Source organism: Mirounga leonina, unplaced genomic scaffold (genome assembly GCF_011800145.1).
Source record: "Mirounga leonina isolate KUSES-001 unplaced genomic scaffold, KU_Mleo_1.0 Mir_154, whole genome shotgun sequence".
Lineage (NCBI taxonomy): Eukaryota > Metazoa > Chordata > Mammalia > Carnivora > Phocidae > Mirounga > Mirounga leonina.
Genome location: NW_023270389.1, coordinates 25,130,353 through 25,151,606, shown reverse-complemented (window position 1 = coordinate 25,151,606; position 21,254 = coordinate 25,130,353). Strand labels below are relative to the sequence as shown.

The 21,254-nt window shown below is 57.0% G+C and overlaps 1 protein-coding gene across 1 annotated transcript in view; it reads left to right on the top strand.

The window, feature by feature from the left end:
• The first annotated feature begins 6,588 nt into the window (after positions 1-6,588).
• Positions 6,589-21,254, top strand: part of CNTN2 (contactin 2) — a 29,085-nt gene continuing 14,419 nt past the window's right edge. Inside the window, exons 1-5 of the mRNA XM_035010224.1 lie at positions 6,589-6,663; positions 16,046-16,201; positions 20,564-20,708; positions 20,845-21,020; positions 21,152-21,247. Coding sequence (XP_034866115.1) covers positions 16,132-16,201; positions 20,564-20,708; positions 20,845-21,020; positions 21,152-21,247 — 487 coding nt within the window. The 5' untranslated portion in view covers positions 6,589-6,663; positions 16,046-16,131. The remainder of the gene's footprint in view (positions 6,664-16,045; positions 16,202-20,563; positions 20,709-20,844; positions 21,021-21,151; positions 21,248-21,254) is intronic.

The window sequence follows — 21,254 nt, the reverse complement described above, 5'->3', positions numbered from 1 at the left end:
AGGACTCAAGTTAAATATTTTCTCTGTTTCTGATCCTCACTAGGCCAAGGCAGCTACCCCTCCATGATATTTTGTGCAAACTTGGGTGACAGCTCTTATTGGATTGTGTTTTGATTATTTGTACATATCATCCCACCATTATACCGTGAGCCTCTCAAGAGGATGCATCATATCTTGTTGTCCTCCGTATCCCCAGCATTTGGTATAGTGCTTAATACAAAGGTACTCAATATTTGCTTGTTAAGTGGATGGATGGATGATGGATGGGTGGATGGATGGATGGGAAGACGGATGGATGGATGGATGCATGGATGGATGGATGGATGAATGGATATAATTTTCTAATAATTTCTGGCTATCACAGTGGAATGCTTCTTTTGTTCCAGGCACTGTAGTAGGAGCTTTAAGTTCTGAATCAATCCAGGTTCTTGGTTGCAGGCAACGGTTGCAGACTTTGGCCATCATAAGCAGAAAAGAACTTCAGCTATCATGTGGATCACAGAATCAATGGCTAAAGAAGACGACTCAGAAATGGGCAGAAACCGAGGGAGACTAGCCATCAGAGACTCACTGAGGTCACATCTCAGGAACAGCCCGATCAGGACACCATCGTTGGCATCGCCCACACTGGACACTTCCTATGAGGGTGCCAGAACCTTCCACCGCCCCCTCTCCTGCTGTCCAACACATGTACATGTCACTTCATCTGATCCACACAAGCCTTTAAGGCAGACAGTCTCGCCTCCATTTTACAGATGAGAAAACTGAGGCTTAGAGAAGCCTAAGGTCACACAACAAATCAGTAGAGTAGGTGGAACTGAAACCAATATTTGTCTGACTCCAAAGCCCATTGGCTTCCACTCTGCTGTGCACGGTCTCCTTCCAGGGGGCACAAGTCACTGGTCTTACGTAAACAGCTCCCTGGGGAACACACCAGCACACCACAGCCGCAAAATTCTATGTACCATCTTTTGCATAACTATAGATTTGGGTTATGTTTTTGGCCCTAACAAATTATGGTGGGGAACATAAAGATAGCAAAGTCAGCACAAGTAGGCTGAGCAATTAGAGGGAGGGTCTGTGCGCTGACATGGGTTGACTGAAGCTGCTTTTAAGAGGTTAGGCATCAGATATCCAGGGATCCTGGAAAACTGGGGTCTGGTCTGAGACTCTGGGAGGCCTGTAGAGCCTGGTCGAGGGCCCCCAGTGTCCTCACCTGCCCCAGCTCCCATGTTCCATGGCTGCCCATTAGCCACCCTAGGCAGACGTCATAAACCATACTCAGTGGCCACTTCTCTGCAGTCCAGCCCATGTCCAAAGTCACAGCTGCCCCCAACCAGGGACAGTTTGGTCTTGCCAGGACCAAAAGATGCCCCACCCTGGTATGTCCTTCTCAGACCCCGATGCCCCAGTGGACTTGAGGGCAGAGCTCCAGGCAGGGATCCCAAGCACCCAATCCTAGTCCTGGCTCCACCTCCCCCGCTCTGTGACCTTGGCTCAGTCATCTGACCTCTCTGTGCTTCACCCTCCCCATGACTCAGTCTCTCTCCACTGCCCCTGCCCCCACCCCGCCCCCCACATTGGCCATATTGTTCCATTAAAAAAAAGAACTCAGGGTTCCTTGAGCTCTTTGGAGAGACCACATAAATGCAGGGCATTATTAGCATCATTACTATTAAATATTAATAAGGACATTAGCATTGTCTATTATAAGCCTGAAAAAGAAGCTCCAAGAGCCCTGGGTCGAAATGGCTAAAAGAGTAATTAGGCCCCTCCAGGCCACAGACCCCCTTCTGGCCCTCAAGCAAAATTAGGAAGGCAAGCGTAGATAGACTAGTGAGCTTTCCCTTCCAGCTCCACCTGCTCAGTTCCACTGGGCTCCTCCCGGCCTCATGCAAATCACGTTCTTTCCAATCCCCAACACCCCCCTGCCAGGAATGCACTCCTCACTTCCTCTGTCTACCCAGGCCCCATCCCAGAGGCACACACCCCCATCTACCGAACCCTTCACCCCTCCCAGCACCCTCTCTCCCCCACATCTGAATTTCTGGCAGTTATTCTGCACTCCCAGCCTACAAGTATTTACTGAGCCTGCACCAGGCACTGTGCTCAGCAGGAGGGTGGGGGGGCGAATGGAGACATTCAGGAGATAAGCCCTACCTTTAGATACCACACAGTTGAGGGAACAATGATCAGTATTTTGCATGGTTCTTGGCAACACAAAAAGCACTTTTAAAAAGTCATTGTGTTTAGGGGCACCTGGGTGACTCAGTCAGTTAAGCCGCCAACTCTTGATTTCGGCTCTGGTCATGATCTTGGGGTCCTGGGATTGAGCCCTGCATCAGGCTCTGAGCTCAGCTAGGAGTAGGTCTGAGGATTTTCCTCCCCCTCCTCCCCCCCGCCAATAAATAAATAAATCTTTCAAAAAAATCATTGTGGGGGCGCCTGGGTGGCTCAGTCGTTAAGCGACTGCCTTCGGCTCAGGTCATGATCCTGGGGTCCTGGGATCGAGCCCCACATCAGGCTCCCTGCTCAGTGGGAAGCCTGCTTCTCCCTCTCCTTCTGCCCCTCTCCCCTGCTCGTGCTCTCTCTCTCTCTCAAAATAAATAAAATCTTTTAAAAAATTTAAAAATCATTGTGTTTAATCCACATGTCTTCACAACTATCCTAAGTAGGAATAGGATTATTCCCATTTTACTGATGAAGAAGTGGATTCTCAGAGCAATTAAGTATCCTTCAGTGATCTGCCCAGTGTCACCGGCTAAGAGTGACAGAGCTGAGACACAGTCCAGTTGTCTTGACTGCAAATCCAGAGCCACCCCAACCACTGCGGCAGAGAAGGACTCAGCCTCATAGGTGTACACCCTTGTGATTCAGGTGGGGAAGCTGAGTCCCCAAGAGGCCCAAAGGGAAGTACTGGCATTTATTGAGCACCTACTATGGGCTTGGCACCATGCTAGATACTTCATGCGTGATTCAATGCTCACGTCAATTCAGGGAAATTTGAGTCTTGATCCCCATTTTTCCAGGTGAGGAACCTGGGGCTCGAGGTGGGAAGCGGCTTGCCGTGATCACAGGGCTCAAAGTCGCAGGACTGCTCGTCAAGCTGGTCTGGTTGCAGAGCTTTGTCCGAACTGCCTTGTCCCCCTCCCCCAAAGCTGGGTACGGTCAAGTCTGCTACCACTAACCGACTGCTTCCCGGAAAGTTACAGCCACGTTGAAGACAGACCACAGCCTCTGGCTCTTGAATCGCCACTCCTATAGGCAGAGATGCTGCTCCATAAACACGTGGTCTCCAGGGAGCTCTAGGAAAGGATCCGAAGTCTGAAACCAGAGGTAAAGATGCCGGTGGCTGGAGAGGCCAAGTCAACCTAGTGAGGTTTGGACTGATGAAGAAAGAGACCTGAAGACGATCAGTCCCCGCTTCCTCCCCATTTGTCCTCTGGGGCTGGGCTCTGAGCCCGGCCTTCCTCGACCATTTAGAGATGCACTGGACTCCACTATTGATCTGGTGGAGCTGTAAAGCGAAGGAGCAGATGGTCTAGGAAGGGTTGGGTGGCCCTCAAGATGCCTTCTGGGGGCACCCCCTCCAGGGGCCACCACATGTTTACAGGCAAATTAGTGACTCATTTGATGAGCCACCTGATCGTCCTCGACTGGCCCTGCTCTGCGCCGTCTGGGGGCCTGTGGGGACTCGACTCAGGGATACGGTGCCCTACTCTGGGCTACACAGAGACATATTGATTAGCCACAGAGGGGAGAGGTGCCCCCTAAGTCACCCAGTGAGGATTCCGGGATCTGGCAGATGCTAAAAGAGAGGAAATTGTCCTGTCCCCAAGAAGGGCAGTCGCTGGTGACTGGAGGACACGGCATAGTGATTAAAGCACGGATGGGATGCTGGGAGCAGACCAGCAACCTCTGCTTCTCCGACTGTTCACTGTTTCCTTTGAGCAAGTTCCTTAACCTCTGCGGGCATCGTGCGTGAAATGAGAACAATGATAATGACACTTACCCTTCGGGGGGATAAGTCAGATGAAGCACTCAGCACAGCTCCTGGCCCATTGGAGACACTTGAATTATTGTTAATAATGTATATTATTATTATTATGTATATTATTGTATATTATGTATATTATTATTATGTATATTATGTATATTATGTATATTATTATTATGTATATTATGTATATTATGTATATTATTATGTATATTATTATGTATATTAATTATGTATATTATTATTTCCAGTATGAAATACTTTTGTTATTACCAGACAAATTGACCCCACAGGCAAAACTCAGCCTGGACCCCCAAACGTCTACCCCATTCTCTCCTCAGGAGCAGGAGCACCTTAGAAGCTGGCAGTGAGAATCCCCAGGAAGCCCCCAAATCCATCAGGACCAGGCTCAGCTGATGAAACAGGCAAGAAGGTGAAACTCTGGGAATTGTCTCCCCCCATCTAGATCTCAGCTTCGTAAGTACTCTTGCTTGTAAGACTCAGTGAGCGCTCTCGCTGCAAAGCCCCCTTGGGTCGGGGCAGGCAGGTGGCAGAGGAATCAGAGAAGCTGAGACTCAAGTCACCGGGCTGATCCGATCCGGAGGGAACTGTGTCCTTTCCAAGCACCCAGCCCTCACAGCAAGGGCAGCAGCTGTCCTAAAATAGAGTCACAAAGACAGCTGTCTCAATCGAAAGCAATCCTTGCAAGCATTTCCAGACCCTCGGCCCCTAAGTCAGCCCGTCCCCTGGCCCATCAGCCCCGCAGCCACAGATGCACCATCTCTTCTCTTGGCAGCCGGTTTCTGCTTGGAGAGAACTTGAGGCCCTCCCTTCAGAGCCCGAGTTGACCTGCATGGCATCAGAGGGCAAGGCTCACCTCAGATGCTCAGGGCTGACATGCCAGCCCTAGGGAGACAGACAGACAGACAGACAGACAAGGACAGGGTGGGCAGAGGCAGGAAAGGGAAGGACATCCTGGAAGGGATGAACAGCACAAGTTCCCTGAGAAGCGTCATCAGCACAATCAGATGTCTCTCCGTCAGGAACAAAGAAGACCCTGAGCTGGGAGAGCCCCTCGGAGCGGAGCAGAAGGGCGGGAGGGGAGAGCAGATGGGACCTGGGCAGGCATTCTGGACTCGGAGTCTGGGCAGCAGAACCTCCCCCCTTCCACGTCCTCTCCTTTTCCAGGACTTCTCACTCAACCCAGGTCTGCCCTGAGCCCCGGCGCCCTCCCCCCACCCCCAACTCCGGAAGCCACGGAGCTGCGTTCCAGGCTTGACAGGTCTGGCCATCTCAAACTCCGAGGCTGGCCTGGCCCAGCCAGCTATTTCAGCATCTGGACCTCTCCCTAGTCTTGCCAATGTGAGCTGGACAGCAGGTGGAGCAGAGGGGGGAGTGAGACGACAATGACAGCCTGACAGGGCTGACTGCCGCTGCGAATGGCTGTACCTCCACCTCCAGGCCCCAGCCTGCCCGGGGGCGCAGCCCCCCACGTGATAGGAACAGAGCAGAAGAGGTGTGCCGCTGACCTGGATGAGCACCTAGCCGCTCAGCGCTGGCAGGAAGCTTGGCCGTCTTTAACCCCTTCACATTACCAGTGAGGCTCAGAGAGGGCAGGACACGTAGCTGAGCACACACAGCCAGTCCGTAGCAGCGCCCAGACTACCCTTCAGACGTTCAGACCCTCGATCTAGTGACCTCTTCATGACCTTCACACTGCTGGTTGATTAAAAGTGGGCTTGGATCCATAAGTACTGATGTGGAAAGCTGTCCAAGATCAATTAGACAGTTTAAAAATATTTTGCCAATCATGCTGTAGTGTGCGATCCCATTTTCATAAAATAATACTAGTAACCCACATACTTACATACATGAAAATAATAAACCGGGGGCACATAAGTCAGATTTGTTAAGGGACTTTCACTATCTATTTTTAAATTTTCTCTAGTGTGTGGATATTTTGACAGAGCCCTGTTACTTTCATAAGCTAGGGGAACAATAAAGATGAACCTCTGGGGCGGGCAAAGGAGGGCCCCTCCATCCCACTTGCCCCGCACAGCAAGCTGGAGATTTCTGATCTGGACGCCTGCCTGTAGTAAGGGGACTTCAGGGGGAGGCGAGGAGTTTGCCTCCGTGGGTGTCCAGGGCTTGAGGAGCAAAAGCCACTTTCTGCTCGCGCGCCCCTTCGGCTCCCGGCTGGGCAGCGATGGGGGGCGGGGGCCGGCAGGCCCGACAGCGCCCATGCATTATGGAAGACGCGGGCGCCCTGGCTTGCTCCCTGGTCCTTAAATGACAGCAAATGAGGTAAAGCCAGAAGGGTGGGGACGGGAAGGGGGCGGGAGGGGGGCAGAGGAAGCCATCTCCGGGGCCCCCGAGCGTTGGCTGAGGACCGGAGCCAGCCAGTGAGCGGAGCCTGGAAGAGGGAGGAGCACATCTTGATGCAGAGATGCTGCAGTGGGTCTGGGCGGGCGCGCACACCAGGCGCCCTCGCCCGCCGCCGCCGCCGCCGCCGCCGCCGCCCCCGCCGCCCCAGGAGCGCGGCCCGCGGCCGAGGGGAGCAGGCGAGGAGAGGAGGGCGGCCCCGGGGGCCAGCGGCCGGGCTGGCTCCGGCTCACCGCCTCGGGCAGCGTCCACCTGCCCCAGCCAACACCCTTCTTTCTCCCCAGGTAGGTGCCAACAGCTTTTGTCTCCCCAACTCCGGGGGGGAGGGGAGGGGGGCTCCCCGGCGCGGCCCCGGCTCAGGGGCTCCAGCTCAGTTTCCTTGCAACTTGGGAGGGGGCAGGGGCGGAGCAGGAGCCCCGACCCCGCAGCGGGGGCGGCCAGTCTGACTTCTCGCCCAGCCCCTGGGGTGCCTGCCACCGGACCGGAGGTCCCCTCCACCCTGTCTACGTGGGTGGCATCCTTAGGGGCCTGGCAGGCCGAGCCTGGCCGGGAAGCTGGACCCCAGTGGTGTCCAGGTGTCCAGGAATTCCAGCCGTTACGGACACTTGCCTACAGAGAGGGCAGGGGCCCCAGGGCCTGCCCGGCACCCAGGGCCAGGACCAGACGGTCCATGAGGCCAAGCCCCAGACTCTGGCCTGCACCCCCCCCCCCCCCCCCCCCCCCCCCCCCCCCCCCCCCCCCCCCCCCCGCCCCGCCGCCACCTCCCCCAGGAGTCCCTGGGTGGAATTGAGCCTGACCATCCAGACCTGAGATGGCCTTGGGTCTACCTCTGTGGGGTGACCCCTTTGCAAAGTCTTGCTTCAGTTAGAAGCTGTGGAAGAGAGAGGGGGGAGTGGAACTCAAGTTTGGGCAAAAGCTTGTCCAAGAGTGGGGACTTAGGGAGGAGAAACTGAGGCAAGTCACATCCCCAAGGGTGAGAAGCTGGGAAGCCAGGGCTGAAATTCCTTTTCTTCCCCACCCAACCTTGCCTTCTCCCCAGATCCCTCCCCTCCTCCTCACTGGTGGGAGGGAAGGATTGGCATCAAGTTTGCCTTTCCCTAGAGGAAAGGGGCCCGGGGAGAAGGGGGGAGGGTTCATCTTAGAGGGTCCAGAAAGAGAGAGTACCATGGGGCTTACATCACCCACCAGAAAGGTGGGGGAAGCAGCCTCAGCTGGTGTCCAGAGCTGAATCCTGTTGCCTTCCCCAGGAGGGATTCCCAGGTATGGGAAACAAGAAAGGGGGTGAGATGACACAGCGCCTGTGGAAGGGGACAGTCCAGGTGCTACATGGAGACAAAGTTGGGACCCTTCAGCCACAAGACACTGGGGGCTGAGCCTGTGTCCCGGGAGGAAAAGCTGTCAGTCAAGGTTGTCTGGAGGTTTGGGAATCCAGGCAGACCAGGAGAGGGTGGCCCGTGAGAAGGGCAGGTTCTCTGGCCCCCAAAGTACTTGCCCTTAACGTTCCCCCTTCTCCAACAATCAGCCTGTGACTGGTCAGACCCCATTGCCCTTCCTTTCAGCCTGACTCCCCCAGAACCCCCAGCCCCCTTCCCAGCCCGGGTAGCATCCTTTTCCCTCTGTTCAGAGAGGGGCAGAAGAAGAACAGCCCGAATAACCCAGTCCCTCAGGGTGCTCCCAAGATCTCCTTCTGGGCTGCAGCCTGGGGCTCCTCCCCTGACCCTCTGGCCAGAGAGATGCTCTGTCCACTTAGCCTCCCATTCACCCTCGGAGGAACCAGATGAGCCACTGGAGATCAAGGGCAGCAAAGAGTGGGCCACCTGTGGGAGAGGCTGATGGGACCCTGGCTCCTGAGGGTGGAGCAGGGCAATGGTACCCTGACTCCTGGCCTTGGGAGGAGGGACCTCTGCCCCCCACCCCCAGAGCAGGCAGCATCCAAGCCCCTCCCCAGGGTGCCTCACCAGTTAACCCCTTTCTAGCCAGGCTGCAAAACTACTCAAGCAAGGCTTTTGCCACAAGGTCAGAGTTATTCCTAATTTCCCATGGGATCTATCGGGAGTCCTCAGCCAGCAGAAGGGAGGTGGGAGACAGATGGGAAAGGGGCATCAAAGTCACGTAAGGTTCACCCGTCCTTCTGGTGCTCCCCAGCGGAAGGGAAGCAGAGGCACCCAGGCGGACAGGTGCCTGGAGCTGGGTCCCCTGCTCTTTCAACTCTTACAACTCGTTCATCTTCTACTCCCCACCTGGCCAAGCTCTTTGCTCACACTGCCTTCCCTGGCCGAGTGTACCCCTCCAGCCTCAGGTCTCAACCTCCCTCCACACCATTGCCCTGCCAGATTTCACTCCTTATGCAACTCTCTTCCAGCACCTTCTCTGCCGGCAGTTGTTCAAATAGAGACACATGTAGGTTAGGCTTCTGTGTTCAATGGGATGGTTGTACATATTGTCTCTGACTGACCGAATTTAGTCCTCAGGAGCGAGTACGCAGAATGGGGTCTCCCCAGGGCACCCTCTCGGACCCTGAGGCCATGAGGGAAGCAATACATTTGGGGTGGGTGGGAGGATGTGTGTGTCCTACCCCCGCCCCCACATCCTCAAGCCAAATGTTTGTGAGAAAGCATATCTCAAAGATGATCTCTAAACCTGACCGTGGGTGGGATTTGTGATCTAGGGAAGATTCCTAGGGCAGAACCAGGGGGCTGAGGAAGAGGTGGGCGATACACAGGGAAAGAAGAACCAGAGCAAAGAATATGCCAGTGGAACAGGAGGGATTGAAGTCAGACTGCTATAGACACCTCCTAGCCAGGAAGATGAGCCATGAGGAGGAGGGGCAATCTCCTCTCCAGGGACTATTCAGAGGGTTTGACGACTGGGGTCTGGTCCACAGCTAGATAACCCTGACTGGAGGCAGATGTGGGGTGGACGGCCCTCTAAATTCCTTCCAGCGTCGGGTTATGTTCTTTCAAAAGGTAACGGGGTGACTCATAAGAAGATAGACATCCTTTTCAGCCCCTTACGCAGGCCAGCCATCTCGCATTCTTCTGAACCACCCTAATCTAGACCAGCCTCTCCCACTCGCCTCACAGGGGGGTTTGCGAACCTGGAAAGTTCATGGGAGTTTCCGTGGACTCTGTGCCCTGATGGTAACCATCTTGGAGTAGAGAAGTCCTTTCTTTGGCTTAATGACTTCTCTTGGTGCAAAATGAGCCCATGTTTCCATGTTTACCCAAAGATGATGCAAAGATGTGACGCTGTCACCCAAAACTGAGCGCCCCCTGCCCCAGGACACGTGCAGGCCCAGGCGCACCTCAGCACCCTTCTCATCTAATGAGCCCACCCCCACCCCGCAACCATCCAGATGAACCTGCTGGATCTCCTCAAGTCCTAGCCCACATCCTCTCAGTGTGCCGGCCTCCTAGACCAAGAGGCCCCCCATCCTGCGTTTGGCTGGAAGGCAGCCTTCCTGCAGTACCGCCCAAGAGACACAGTTAATCTGGGCCCCGGAGCAGGAACCAATCTGAGGGGAGGAGCAGGTCCAAATGCACCTCCACCAGGCTTGGCTCTGAACCAGCCTGCAGGGAACTGTCCAGGAATTGGGGGGAGTCTCCCCTCTGCAGAGATCATGGGACATAGGGAAATTGGTCCGCTGATTTCTTCCTAATATGGTTCTTTAGAACCAAGTTGAAACAATCGTCCTACTCCTGGCCTCTCAAAAATGGATGGTCCTTCCAAAACCCTTGCTCAATCTGTCCCACTCCACACTAGCAGGGGAGTAGGGAAAATCTGGGTCTGGGCATGGCTTGCCCCTTACTACGAGCTCCTCCCAGGAGGATGCAAAGCTCTCCCTTCTTCCACTCCCCACTCTGAGGGGTCTCTCCAGGGGAGAGAGCCAGGGCAGGAGAGTCAGAGACTCCAGGCTGCAGAGGAAGGGCCAGACTCCCCTGGTGCTGAAAGCTCAGACAAATGCGGGAGCCTGGGGTCACAGCTCCCCCCAGAGGGCACAGCAGTGCCGTGGCTAGGGGCTCGGAACCAGCTGCTAGTACAAAGAACCTGCGGAGAAAACTGGGGAGTGGGAAGGGAGGGAGCACATAGAGGGGGCTGGGGAGAGACCCAGCTGCACAGCTCCCCTGTCCCCACCCAGTCCCTGTCCCCCACTGGGGACTGAGGAGGTCCCCATCCCACCCAAATCTGTCCTAAGGACCTCCTCCAGTTCAGGGCACCAGCCTTTCCCACCGAGACCTTTCCAACACTACCCTCCTCCCCCAGCAGCTCCGTCCCTTCCTGGCCTGTGGCCCCACCAGGCCACCGCACACCCCTGTCCTTCCAGAGAGGTGTGGAGTGGTTCAGACGTTCCTGGAGGACGGTGATCCTATCCCGGGTGGCTGTTCCCTCCCTAGGCAGAGTGCCCCTCCCATCCTGGACCCTGCAGGCGGGAGGTGGGGGTGGTCAAGGAGCAGGACCTGCCGGGAGTGCCCATGTGCATGTCCTCACCAGGGGCCCTCCTGAACACACGCGCTCTGGGTGTGATTCTATGTGCTTGTGCCCTCGTCTCGGGTGGGCACAAGCACATAGTACCTGCCCGGGCCTGTTGCACGTGTGGGGCAGAGCGGAGGAAGGCGCCTGCCCAGGGAGACCGTGGGAATCCGTCAGCGTCCCACACGTTTGTGAGCGCCGCCCGAATGTCACGACCGTGTGGCAGTGAGTCTGCCTTGGGCGGCGTCTGTGTGTGTCCCTCGGTGTGCCGGGGCCCATGCTGGAGGTCCCGGAGGGTTCTCAGCAGTAAGATCTGATCTTCTGAGTACTCGCTATGGCCAGGCCTGCTGCTGACCTCCCCAGGGCCCCTTCTCATCCCCATTTTGCAGGTGGGGAAACTGAGGCTCGGAGAGGGTAGGTAATGAATGTAAGAGTTGGGTTATGCCAGTTAGTTGTATGCTAACTAGTAAGGGCCAGGTAATGAATGTAAGAGTTGGGTTATGCCAGTTAGTTGTATGCTAGTAAGGGCCAGGCCGGTTGGCCCAGAGCCCACTCTGTTAACCGCGTGCTGCCGCAGGATGGAGGATGGTGGGTCGCCGACGGGCTCCCGCGGTACTTCTTGGCTTATAATAAGTCACTTAGTCTCTGCCCTCCACGGGGCTCCAAACCTCCCCTCATCCTACCAGCACCCATTTGAAAGTCGCCAAACCCCTCAGTACTCAAATCTCCATCATCCAGGGGAAGGAGAGACAGAGTCAGGGCCAGGAGCTGGGTGTCCCAAGTGGTCGCATTCAGGCAGAGTGTATCTGTCATTTTCTAGCTGGTTCTGTGCAGGGGTCCTCAGCCCAGAAAACCCTGTCGCGTGCTGGAGTCTGGCTCACAGCTTTCCGTCCTGCAGCTGTCCCCCAGGCCCTTTGTTTCCTGCACCCAGCAATTCAGCCCACTTCCCCTGGTGCCCCCGAACCCCAAAGCAGCCCATTCCCTCCCGTGCTGCCGCCGCACAGGACCGGCCCCTGGCAGTGCCAGCCTGCGTCCCTGCGCCCGCCTGTGCCAGCCTGCGCCAGCCTGCACCCCTGCACCCCTGCACCGGGGCAGCTGGCCTGGGCCAGGCTTGGCTGGCTCCGGGCTCAGAGGGCCGGCTCTGGGCCTGGCATAGCTCCACTCCTGCCTTGCTCCCGACAAAAAGGCCTCCTCCCCCCTGGGCATTCTAGAATGTGTCATAGGGCAGATGGTATAGGGAAATGACTGGGCCACTTAGTGGGTCAGGAAGCTCTGCAAAGGCTGTGTGTTCATCACTCTCTCCCCAGGGCTTAGCACCACGCCCGGCACGTGGTAATACACGCTGGAAGGGAAAGGGATGTGGGGCAAACCTGGACGCCGGCTGCGTCACCTTCAGGGAGGCAAGAAGCTCAAACTTTGACCCAGGTTCCGTGTGTGTGTGTGTATTCAAACAAGTCCTTGGCACACAGTGGAGTCAATGTACATCTGATTGGCCTGACTGGTCTCTAGTGCTCCCCAAAGGCAGCCCCAGGAGCTCCTCTATCCCAGCTCCTCCCCAGGCCATGTCCCTTCTGAGGCAGGTCTCAGTCCCCAGGGGGTGCCCAGGGCCCGTCAGCCCAAGGTGACTGATAAAAGTCTGGATTAAACTGAAGTGTAGAATGAGCAGTGGGATTGTGTTACTCATGATGTACGCCTGTGGTAAGAGCTAACAGGTAATTCTGACCACTGCGGTGAGAAGTACTCCAGGGTAAGTGGTCCTCCTGGCAGGTCACAGAGAAACAAGGCAGGAACTGGGTTGTCATGCCCTGTGCTGGGGACACACACTCACACACCAGACATACACATAAACAGACACAGACCCACGCATAGACACAGAGACCAAACCACACATATACGCAGGGACATCGAGACACAGCACACAGATGCGAAAAAACATCACACACTTGCATGTGCACACACCCGCACACACACACACACTCGCCAGCACCGCTCGGGGGCAGCACCAGACTCCTGCCCCGGAGCCTCCAGCCCCAGCCCCAGCCCCAGCCCCAGCTCCCTCGGTCATCTGTTTGTGCTTTGCTCGGGCACACTCAGGATGAGCCCCGGAGCCCAGCCCAGGCTCCTCCCCGCGCACGCACCCTGCCCCCTCCCTGAGCTCCCAGGAATGGCAGGCAGACAAAGGGCAGGAAGCAAACGATGATGGAGCACCTTCTCTGTGCCAGACCCCAGGACACACCGCACCAGCACAGAGGGGCGTTTTCAAACTTTTTGGAACCAAGGAACCCTTTGTTTAAAGGGAACTTCCAGGAGGTGAAGCGGGTACAAGTGGACCTGCTCTGGCTGAAATGGGGAAGGGATCTGGAGCCCCATCCTCTCTCCACTCCCCCATCCGAACCGTGACCCCAAGGCAAGTCCAAACAGCCCCGGACTTCTGCAGGGCGCTCCATCACCTCCTTTCCCATTCAGAACAGCTCTGGAACCTAAGTGTTAGGACGTCCACGTGGTAGATGAGCAAACCGAGCTTCCCCCAGGAGGAATAACGTGTCCAGGCTCACAAAGCTGTGAGGAAAGGAAGGCATATCACTGACTCTTATCTGTGGATTCCAAAGCCTGTGATGGTTCGCAGTGCCCTCGTGGCTCCCTATCAGGAGCATAGCATCCAGGGCCATATTTCTAGATTCTTCCATGACAAAACACCCTGCTGACCTTAGAGACCTGAGTGTGAGAGAGAGAGAGTGTGCGTGTGTGCATGTGAGAGGGTGTGTCCGAGACAGAGTGAGCGTGTCCATGAGTCTCTGAGTATATGAGAGAGGGTGTGTGTGTGAGGGTGTGTGGCCTGGGGAGTTGGCCCTCGGGCAGCCCTTGGGGAGCATGAAGCCTGGCGCCCCCGAAGCAGCTCTGTGGAGCGTGGGAATGTGTGACAGCTGTGTCCACTGCTGTGTCCCCATTTTGCAGGTGGGGAAACTGAGGCTCGGAGAGGGTAGGTAATGAATGTAAGAGTTGGGTTATGGAGCTGGTCACAGCTGGTCACAGCTGCTCGCCATCAGTTAAATGTGACCCACAAGTCACACCTACTGTTCGCGGGGCCCTTTGCTGGGCACCGGCCATACCAAGATGAAGGAGCCCGTCTCTGCCCTTGGGGAGCGACAGGCTCTGAATGGAGGCAGCCGCACCTCCACGGGTGGGCGCCAAGGGTCTAGTCTCGAGCAGAGCTGCAGTCTAACTGTGTGCCTGTGGGGGCCTCTGAGGGGCTTCCTGGCCAGTGCAGAATTTCTGCGCTCCAGTCTGGAACTGAAAGTGGCGAGGACAGAGAGGGGGTGCCTGGGGAGGCGGCACCTGGGCGCCTTCCTGACAAAGGGAAGTGGATACGAGGCTGGCCGTGGGGCAGAAGAGGGAGTGCCAGATGTTTAAACACCACTGCCCCACCGCCACCCCCACCAACACCCAGCTTCTCAGCCCACAGCCTCCCTGACTCCCCCTCCCTCCCCCAGCCGTGGCCGTAAAGGAGGCTGAGAAAGGCTGCAGGCGGCCAGATGTTGAGGTTTAAAGGGGTTTGGGAGCCCTTTCTTTCCAAAGGACTAGAGCATGAAGTGAGACTGGGAGATCCTGGGCTTGCCTTGGTCTTTAGACCCTGCACTGGCCCTGGTGGCAGACTCTGAAGTCATCTGCAGCCTGCCTTCCCCTCCCCCCACTGTCCCCCCCTTAGGGGACAGCATCCCAGGCCCTCAGCCACACTGCATTCTCTGGGGGCACTGCAGTTTCAGAGCTGTCAGGGACCTTAGAGCACCCATCTTACAGATGAAGACGCTCAGACCCAGAGATGGTGTGGATCTGGCCGCCAGGCTCTCCCCCAGTCTCAGCCCCCTCTCCCTTTTCAGGCTTCTGGAAAGGCGCAAGGAAGAGAAACAGAATCTGCATCTGGGTTATCTGCTTCCCATGGCAGCTCTGACAGGGAGCCCTGGGAGCCCAGTGACCCAGGCTCCCTCTAAAACCGAAAAGCAGACCCCTGAGATTCCACACTAGCCCCAGAACTCAGAACGCCAGCCTGGAGATGCGGAGCAGATGGAAAGGCTGGGCCTGCCCGCCCCTCTCAGGATGAGGCCCCATCTTGCTTCCTGATGGAGGGGAGCTCTGACTTGTTCTGGGTGCCCCCGCCCAGGGAACAGGTTCTCCAGAGCTCTAGGATTTAACCAAGTCTCTGTATAAGAGGAAGGCTCCTCTGGGAGCCACATTAACTCTTGGATCCTAGAAGGCCTGTGGGGGCCCATCAGCCCTCCTAGCTGGGGAGCGCTGCTGATGGGGCCAAGGCTAGGGCTCCATGGTGCACAGAACATAAGTGCCTCACCTGGGGCCCAGGTGAGAGGGTGTGAATAAACCAGTGAAACTCCTCCTCACTGCTAGAAAAACAAGGAAGACCCTGACATTTTTTTTTTTTAAGATTTTATTTATTTGACAGAGAGAGACAGCAAGAGAGGGAATACAAACAGGGGGAGTGGGAGAGGGAGAAGCAGGCTTCCTGCTGAGCAGCAAGCCCTATGCGGGGCTCGATGCAGGGCTCAATGCGGGGCTCAATGCGGGGCTCAATGCGGGGCTCAATGCGGGGCTCGATGCTGGGCTCGATCCCAGGACCCTGAGATCATGACCTGAGCCAAAGGCAGATGCTTAACGACTGAGCCACCAAGGCACCCCAACCCTGAGAGACTTAATGCAGCTCCCAGAGGGGCTTATCACCCCCAAACCCTGGCAGCTGTGGGGGAGGGGCAGGGGAAATGGGGGCCCAAACCCTGGAGGAGGAAGATGCTCCCCACCACCCAGGCAGGGCCCTGTTCTCTTCTGGACCCTACATCAAGAGCTATTACCACTGAGGGGCAGGTGGGTTCTTGCCTCCCAATTAGTTACTGCTTTTACTTCCTGAGCAAACCCCTGCTGGCTGCAGGGGAGGGGGGCGGCATATACAGGGCAGAGCCAGACTCCCAGGGGGCCCCTTGTAGGCACTCAGCCTGGGAAGAGCTCCTCTGTAACAGCCAAGCCCCTTCCCCTGGGGGCTTGGGGAGGGTGAGTGCGGAGCAATTCCGGCCTCTCCCCAGGCAGGGGGGAGAAGCACTGCCTACTTACGGGGGAGCCAGGAAGGAGCCAGGAAGGAGCCGGGAGGGGCTCTCCTCGGCTCAGAGTCCTCCCCATCCTCTGCCTCCTCAGGTCCTTCTCAGCCTCCAGCTGGACTCTCCCCGCGCTGGGCTGAGCCTCCTCTCCTCTGCCCCCCATTGCCGCCCAGGACACCCACCATGGGGACACCCACCAGGAGGAAGTCACACCTGCTGCTGCTGGTCGCTGTGGTCCTTGTCTCCTTTCCAGGTATGAGGGTTCATCTGGGCTCCAAAGCCCAGCAGGATGATTCTATTGCTCTATCATTGCTATTATTTTAGTGATGACTTCAGAAATCATTGACCCTGCATTGCTGTGGCACTTAGATTTTTGAGGCCATTTCCTTGCTAAAATTTTCCCATTTGTGGATCTTACCTTCCCTTCGAGGTTAGAAGGAATGAGTCTCCACCATAATATAGATGAAAGAAGCACGATCCAGAGAGGCTGAGACTTGCCTTGGGCCACACAGCAAGATTATGGCACGATCAGATCTCCATGATCTTGTCCTCCAGCTGCAACCCCTAAGGAGCCGTGGTGTCTAATAGGGTAGCCAGTAGCCACATGGAACTATTAAAACCGAGATTAAATTAAATTTTACAATTAGTCTTTCAGTTGTACAAGCCACATTTTAAGGGCTAATAACCATATTGGATAGCACAGATTATAGAACATTTCCATCATCACAGAAAGTTCTATCAGATCCTCCCACTCTAGCGTTCTCTGACATGAGGAGACAGGGATCGATACCACAAAACTCTAGGAGGGCTCCCCAGGGCCACGCTGCGGCCTGACAGACAGACCAAGTGCAGGACGTGAGAAGACATGAGACAGAGCACGGGGCGGCCGAGGCTGAAGGCCAGAGGGACCCAGGCAAGAGTTCTCTTGCCAGGGGAGCCGTGAGGTAGGGAGAGCATTGGAGGGAGGCCGGCAGAAGAGGGCAGTTGGGGCCCAGACCCAGGCTGGCCGGCCCCTGGGGAGCATGCAGGGAAGGAGGCGCCGGAGACCCAGCCAGTCCAAGAGCTGGAGGGAGGTCCCCCGCTACCTGCTCCTGCCCTGGGGGGCCTGTTGGGACTGCCTGGCCTCTCCGCCCTGACCCCCAGCCCAGATCAATAGACGCCTCTTTTCTCCGTAAAGACCTCCATGGGAGGAAGCATCCCCGTCCTCCACCCCTTCCAGAGTTCTAGCTGCTTCCACTCCTCCTCCCCACCCCACGCCCCTGCAAGACTGCGGCCAGCCCGTTTTAGGTTCTGTCTCACCCGGGAGGACTCCACTGGCACATTTCCAGATGTTCTCATTACCTCCTAACTGCCTCCCAGGCCTGCCCCCAAATCAGTGAGGCTGCAGGGAAATGGGGCTGACCCAAAGGCCGGAGGGAGCCTCCCAGCACCTCCCACCCCTACCCAGGGCCAGAGGAGCCGCTGGGGTGGGGAGCTCAGGCTGCACAGGGCAGCAGACAGCCACCCCCGAGAGAGCAGAGGAGAGGCGCCGGGGGTCCTCAGCACTATCCCCCTGTCGGGGACAGCTCAGGCCGGGACCATATTACCTGAGGCAGGGAGTGTGGGTAGCTGCTGGGGTGTTAGACCCAGGGATGCAGGAAGGCCCAGGGAGAGGGGACCTGGTCTGCCACATCCCCGAGCCCCAGAGACCCAAGTGGAACATCCCATCACTGGCTCTCACCCCTCCCAGAAAGGTGTCTCCCCTGGGGGCTCCCCTCACTAACCTGCCCTGGAGAAGCAGCCTTGGGTCCCTGGCATCCAGGCCAGGAAAGGCAGTGAGGAGGCCCCTGTATGTTCACGTCTCTCTAGCCTCTTCCTCTGAGACTTCCAGATGCCCATGTTTGGGGGAGCAGCGTTGCCAGAACAGGGAATCAGAATCAGAGAGGATGTGGAACACGGGCAACAAGGAAGGGTGTGTGTGTGTGTGTGTGTGTGTGTGTGTGTGGTGGGCGCGAGTGCAGCCTCAGAGGAAGGTGTGGGGTGAATGAGAGTGTGTTTGTGGATGTTTAAGACGGTGCCAATGCCAGCGAGTTGTTGGCGTGGACCGAGTGCTACATTTGGGGGGATGACGGATGTGCATGGAAAACCTTCCAGCAAGAGTGATGGCTCTCCGCCCCCGCTGCCCTCCAGAGGAAGCGCCCACATGGCACCTCTGTGTTGGGCGGGGGGGGAGGACGGGCCTCTGATGGGGACTGAGGGGAAGAATCATGACCACTGTGGCTGAGGACGCCGGCTACGGGTGCGGCTGGCTAGGATCCCAATCCCTGGATCTGCTCCTCCTCGCTGTGCGATTTGGGGCAAGTTCTTGAACTTGCCTAAATCTCAGTTTCCACGTTAGGGAAGTAAGGAAATGTCAGTTCCTGTCTTGTAAAGAGGGTAAGAGAAGAAATACGAAGTGTGGCATCCGATAAAGAGCAAGCACTAAATAAATAGCACCTGTTTTTATCAGTAGGAATATGTGCATGTGTATAAATAAGCGCACGTGGACATTTGTAGCCAGATGTGTGTGGAACAGATGTGTGCGTGACTGTGTATCTGACGGGATAGCTCAGAGAGGTGAGTACGTGTGTGTGTGTGTGTGTGCACGCATGTCAGGAAGTATGTGTAGGCGAGAGAGGTGTGGGGCGGGTATTGGGCCGAGGGTGCCGAGGACAAAACTTGCTCAGGAAGAAAGCCAGTCTTAAAGCCTCAGTGTGCCCCAGGCCCCCTCGGCCACCCCCCATCCCCACAGTTACTGGAAGCAGCTATCATCCAGGGTGGCTTCCAGCTGCCCCCGCCGCCCCCCTTGCCCGCCCATCCTGGCAGTCCCAGCTGGGGCAGGGGTCTGTCCCCTCCACCACCGTCATTAATTTGGGATTAAGCTGCGCTCTCGGCCGCTGGCACCGCTGTTGTAGCCTCTGAGGCCTGGGGCGGCAGGGAGGGAGAGTGATGGGTGGGCGGGAGGGCGATGGGGGATGCCATTTCAGGGAGCCCTGCCTCCTTCCTCACTCTGAGAGCTGCTAACAGCCGCCCTCATTCCCTGGGGTCCAGGGCTGGGCCTCAGCTGTGGCATGGAGTGCACCCCCCCACCCCTGGAGCGGGGCCAGCAGCTGGATGCGGGGGGAGAGGAGGCGCTAATTGGTTAATGGGGAGCCCACCCCCCCCCCACAACCCACCAAGGAGGGCCTGAAACCAGCTGCACTGAGGGGTAGGAGCCAATTAGGGGTGGCCTGGTTCCTGCCCAGCACCACAAAGGCAAAGCATGACGGACCCCGCGAGTCAGCAAATGGAGCCTGCCCCCCAGCCCTGTGGGAAGGCAGGTGTGAAACACTGCCCTCTGTGCCTCAGTGTCCCCCCGCCCTGGTGAGGTTGAACAATGGGGCCTGGAGAAAGAGGCATCAGCCCTGGCAGGAGGCCAGGCATGAAAACTCCATTTGTACCAGGGATACCCATGTGCTCAGCAAACTCGGGAGATAGGAGTCTAGACCTGCGTGTGCCACAGACTTGCCTTGTGACCACAAACGAGTCATTTCGTCTCCCGGGCCTCTCTTTCTTGAATTGTCACACTGGAACTGTATAAAGATGCCTCCAAAGCAACCTGCACATCCCCCCCCCCCCCCCCCCCGCCGCCGCATAAAGCCTTCCTTCTTCCCCTACCCTCCACCCTGCCCCATGCTTGGGTCCCGCAGACATTTCCAGAGCACACGCCCTGTGCCAGACTGAACAGTCCTCTAGACCCAGGGGGGGCGAGTTCATATTCTTTCCATTTCATAGGTGAAGCTGCTGAGGCTCAGAAGGGCTCTGTAACGGCTAGTAAGAGGTCGAGAGCCGGAGCCACTTGCTGTCGGCCCAGAAGGAGCATCAGGCCCCAGGGACACACATCTTCTCTCCGCCTCTTTAACCAGTGACTTCGCAGGCCTCTCACACCCTGCAGATCAGCAGCTTCCGCCCTGAGGGCCCCTGCATCTAGAACATCAGCTGCTTTTTTTTTTTTTTCTAAGATTTTATTTATTTACTTGAGAGAGAGAGCGGTAGAGGGAGAGGGAGAAGCAGGCTGCCTGCTGAGCAGGGAGCCCGATGCGGGGCTCGATCCCAGGACCCTGGGATCATGACTGAGCCGAAGGCAGTCACTCAACCGACTGAGCCACCCAGGCGCCCCCATCAGCTGCTTTTATAGCTCTCACCACCTTGTCCTGTCCTTCTCTGTCTCCCTCCTTGGACTGCAGGCCTCTTGAGGAAGAGGGACTGTGTCTTATTCATTTTTGCAACATAGTCTAGCCCAGGGCCAGGCATACAGCAGGTGCTCAATACCTGAGCGTAGGAGGGGTGATTGACTCAACTAACTTGGCCAGCTGGGGCCTGCCCGGCCTGCTGACATTCAAGTTTTAATTAATTAATTTAAATTAAATAAAGCTTAAAATTTGGTTCCTCGGCTGCACTGGCCACATCTCGAGGGCTTGATAGCTGGGGCTCATGGCTACAGTATTGGGCAGTGCAGAAAATGGCATCTTGCCATCCTCACAGAATGTTCTATTGGACAGCACTGCCCTATCGGGCCCTAGGCCCTGAGGCCTCTGGTGGTGTCCCCCATCTACAGCTCAGAGTTCAGCCCGGGGAACCCCGGCCACCTTTGGGCCAGTCTTTGAAGATCAGCCCCTTGGTCTGCTATTCCCAGAGGAGTCCACGGAGGAGAAGGTGACGCTGGCATGCCGGGCACGGGCCAGCCCTCCAGCCACCTATAGGTGAGACCCCTCCCCCCATGGCGGGTGCTGGAGGCCCCAGGCAGCCGTGCAGCTTTTCCTCACTCCAGCCCTGCCCCCAGGCTGGGTCCAGCCAAGTAGGACTCAGGAGGGTCTCCCCCTCCGCCCCCTGCTGCAGGTGGAAGCTGAACGGCACCGAGATGAAGCTGGAGCCAGGTTCCCGCCACCAGCTGGTGGGGGGCAACCTGGTCATCATGAACCCCACCAAGGCCCAGGACGCCGGCGTCTACCAGTGCCTGGCCTCCAACCCAGTGGGCGCCGTCGTCAGCAGGGAGGCTGTTCTCCGCTTTGGCTGTAAGACCCATGGGGTGCTGCACGTCAGGGGAGGGCAGTAGGGGACTGGGAAGAGCGCCCAGGAAGGGCAGGTGACTACGTCCCGTGAAGGCTTGGAGGACGGTGCCCGAGTGCCTGGTCTTTATCTCCAGTTCTGCAGGAGTTCTCGAAGGAGGAGCGAGACCCGGTGAAAACCCACGAAGGCTGGGGGGTGATGCTGCCCTGTAACCCGCCTGCCCACTACCCAGGTGAGTA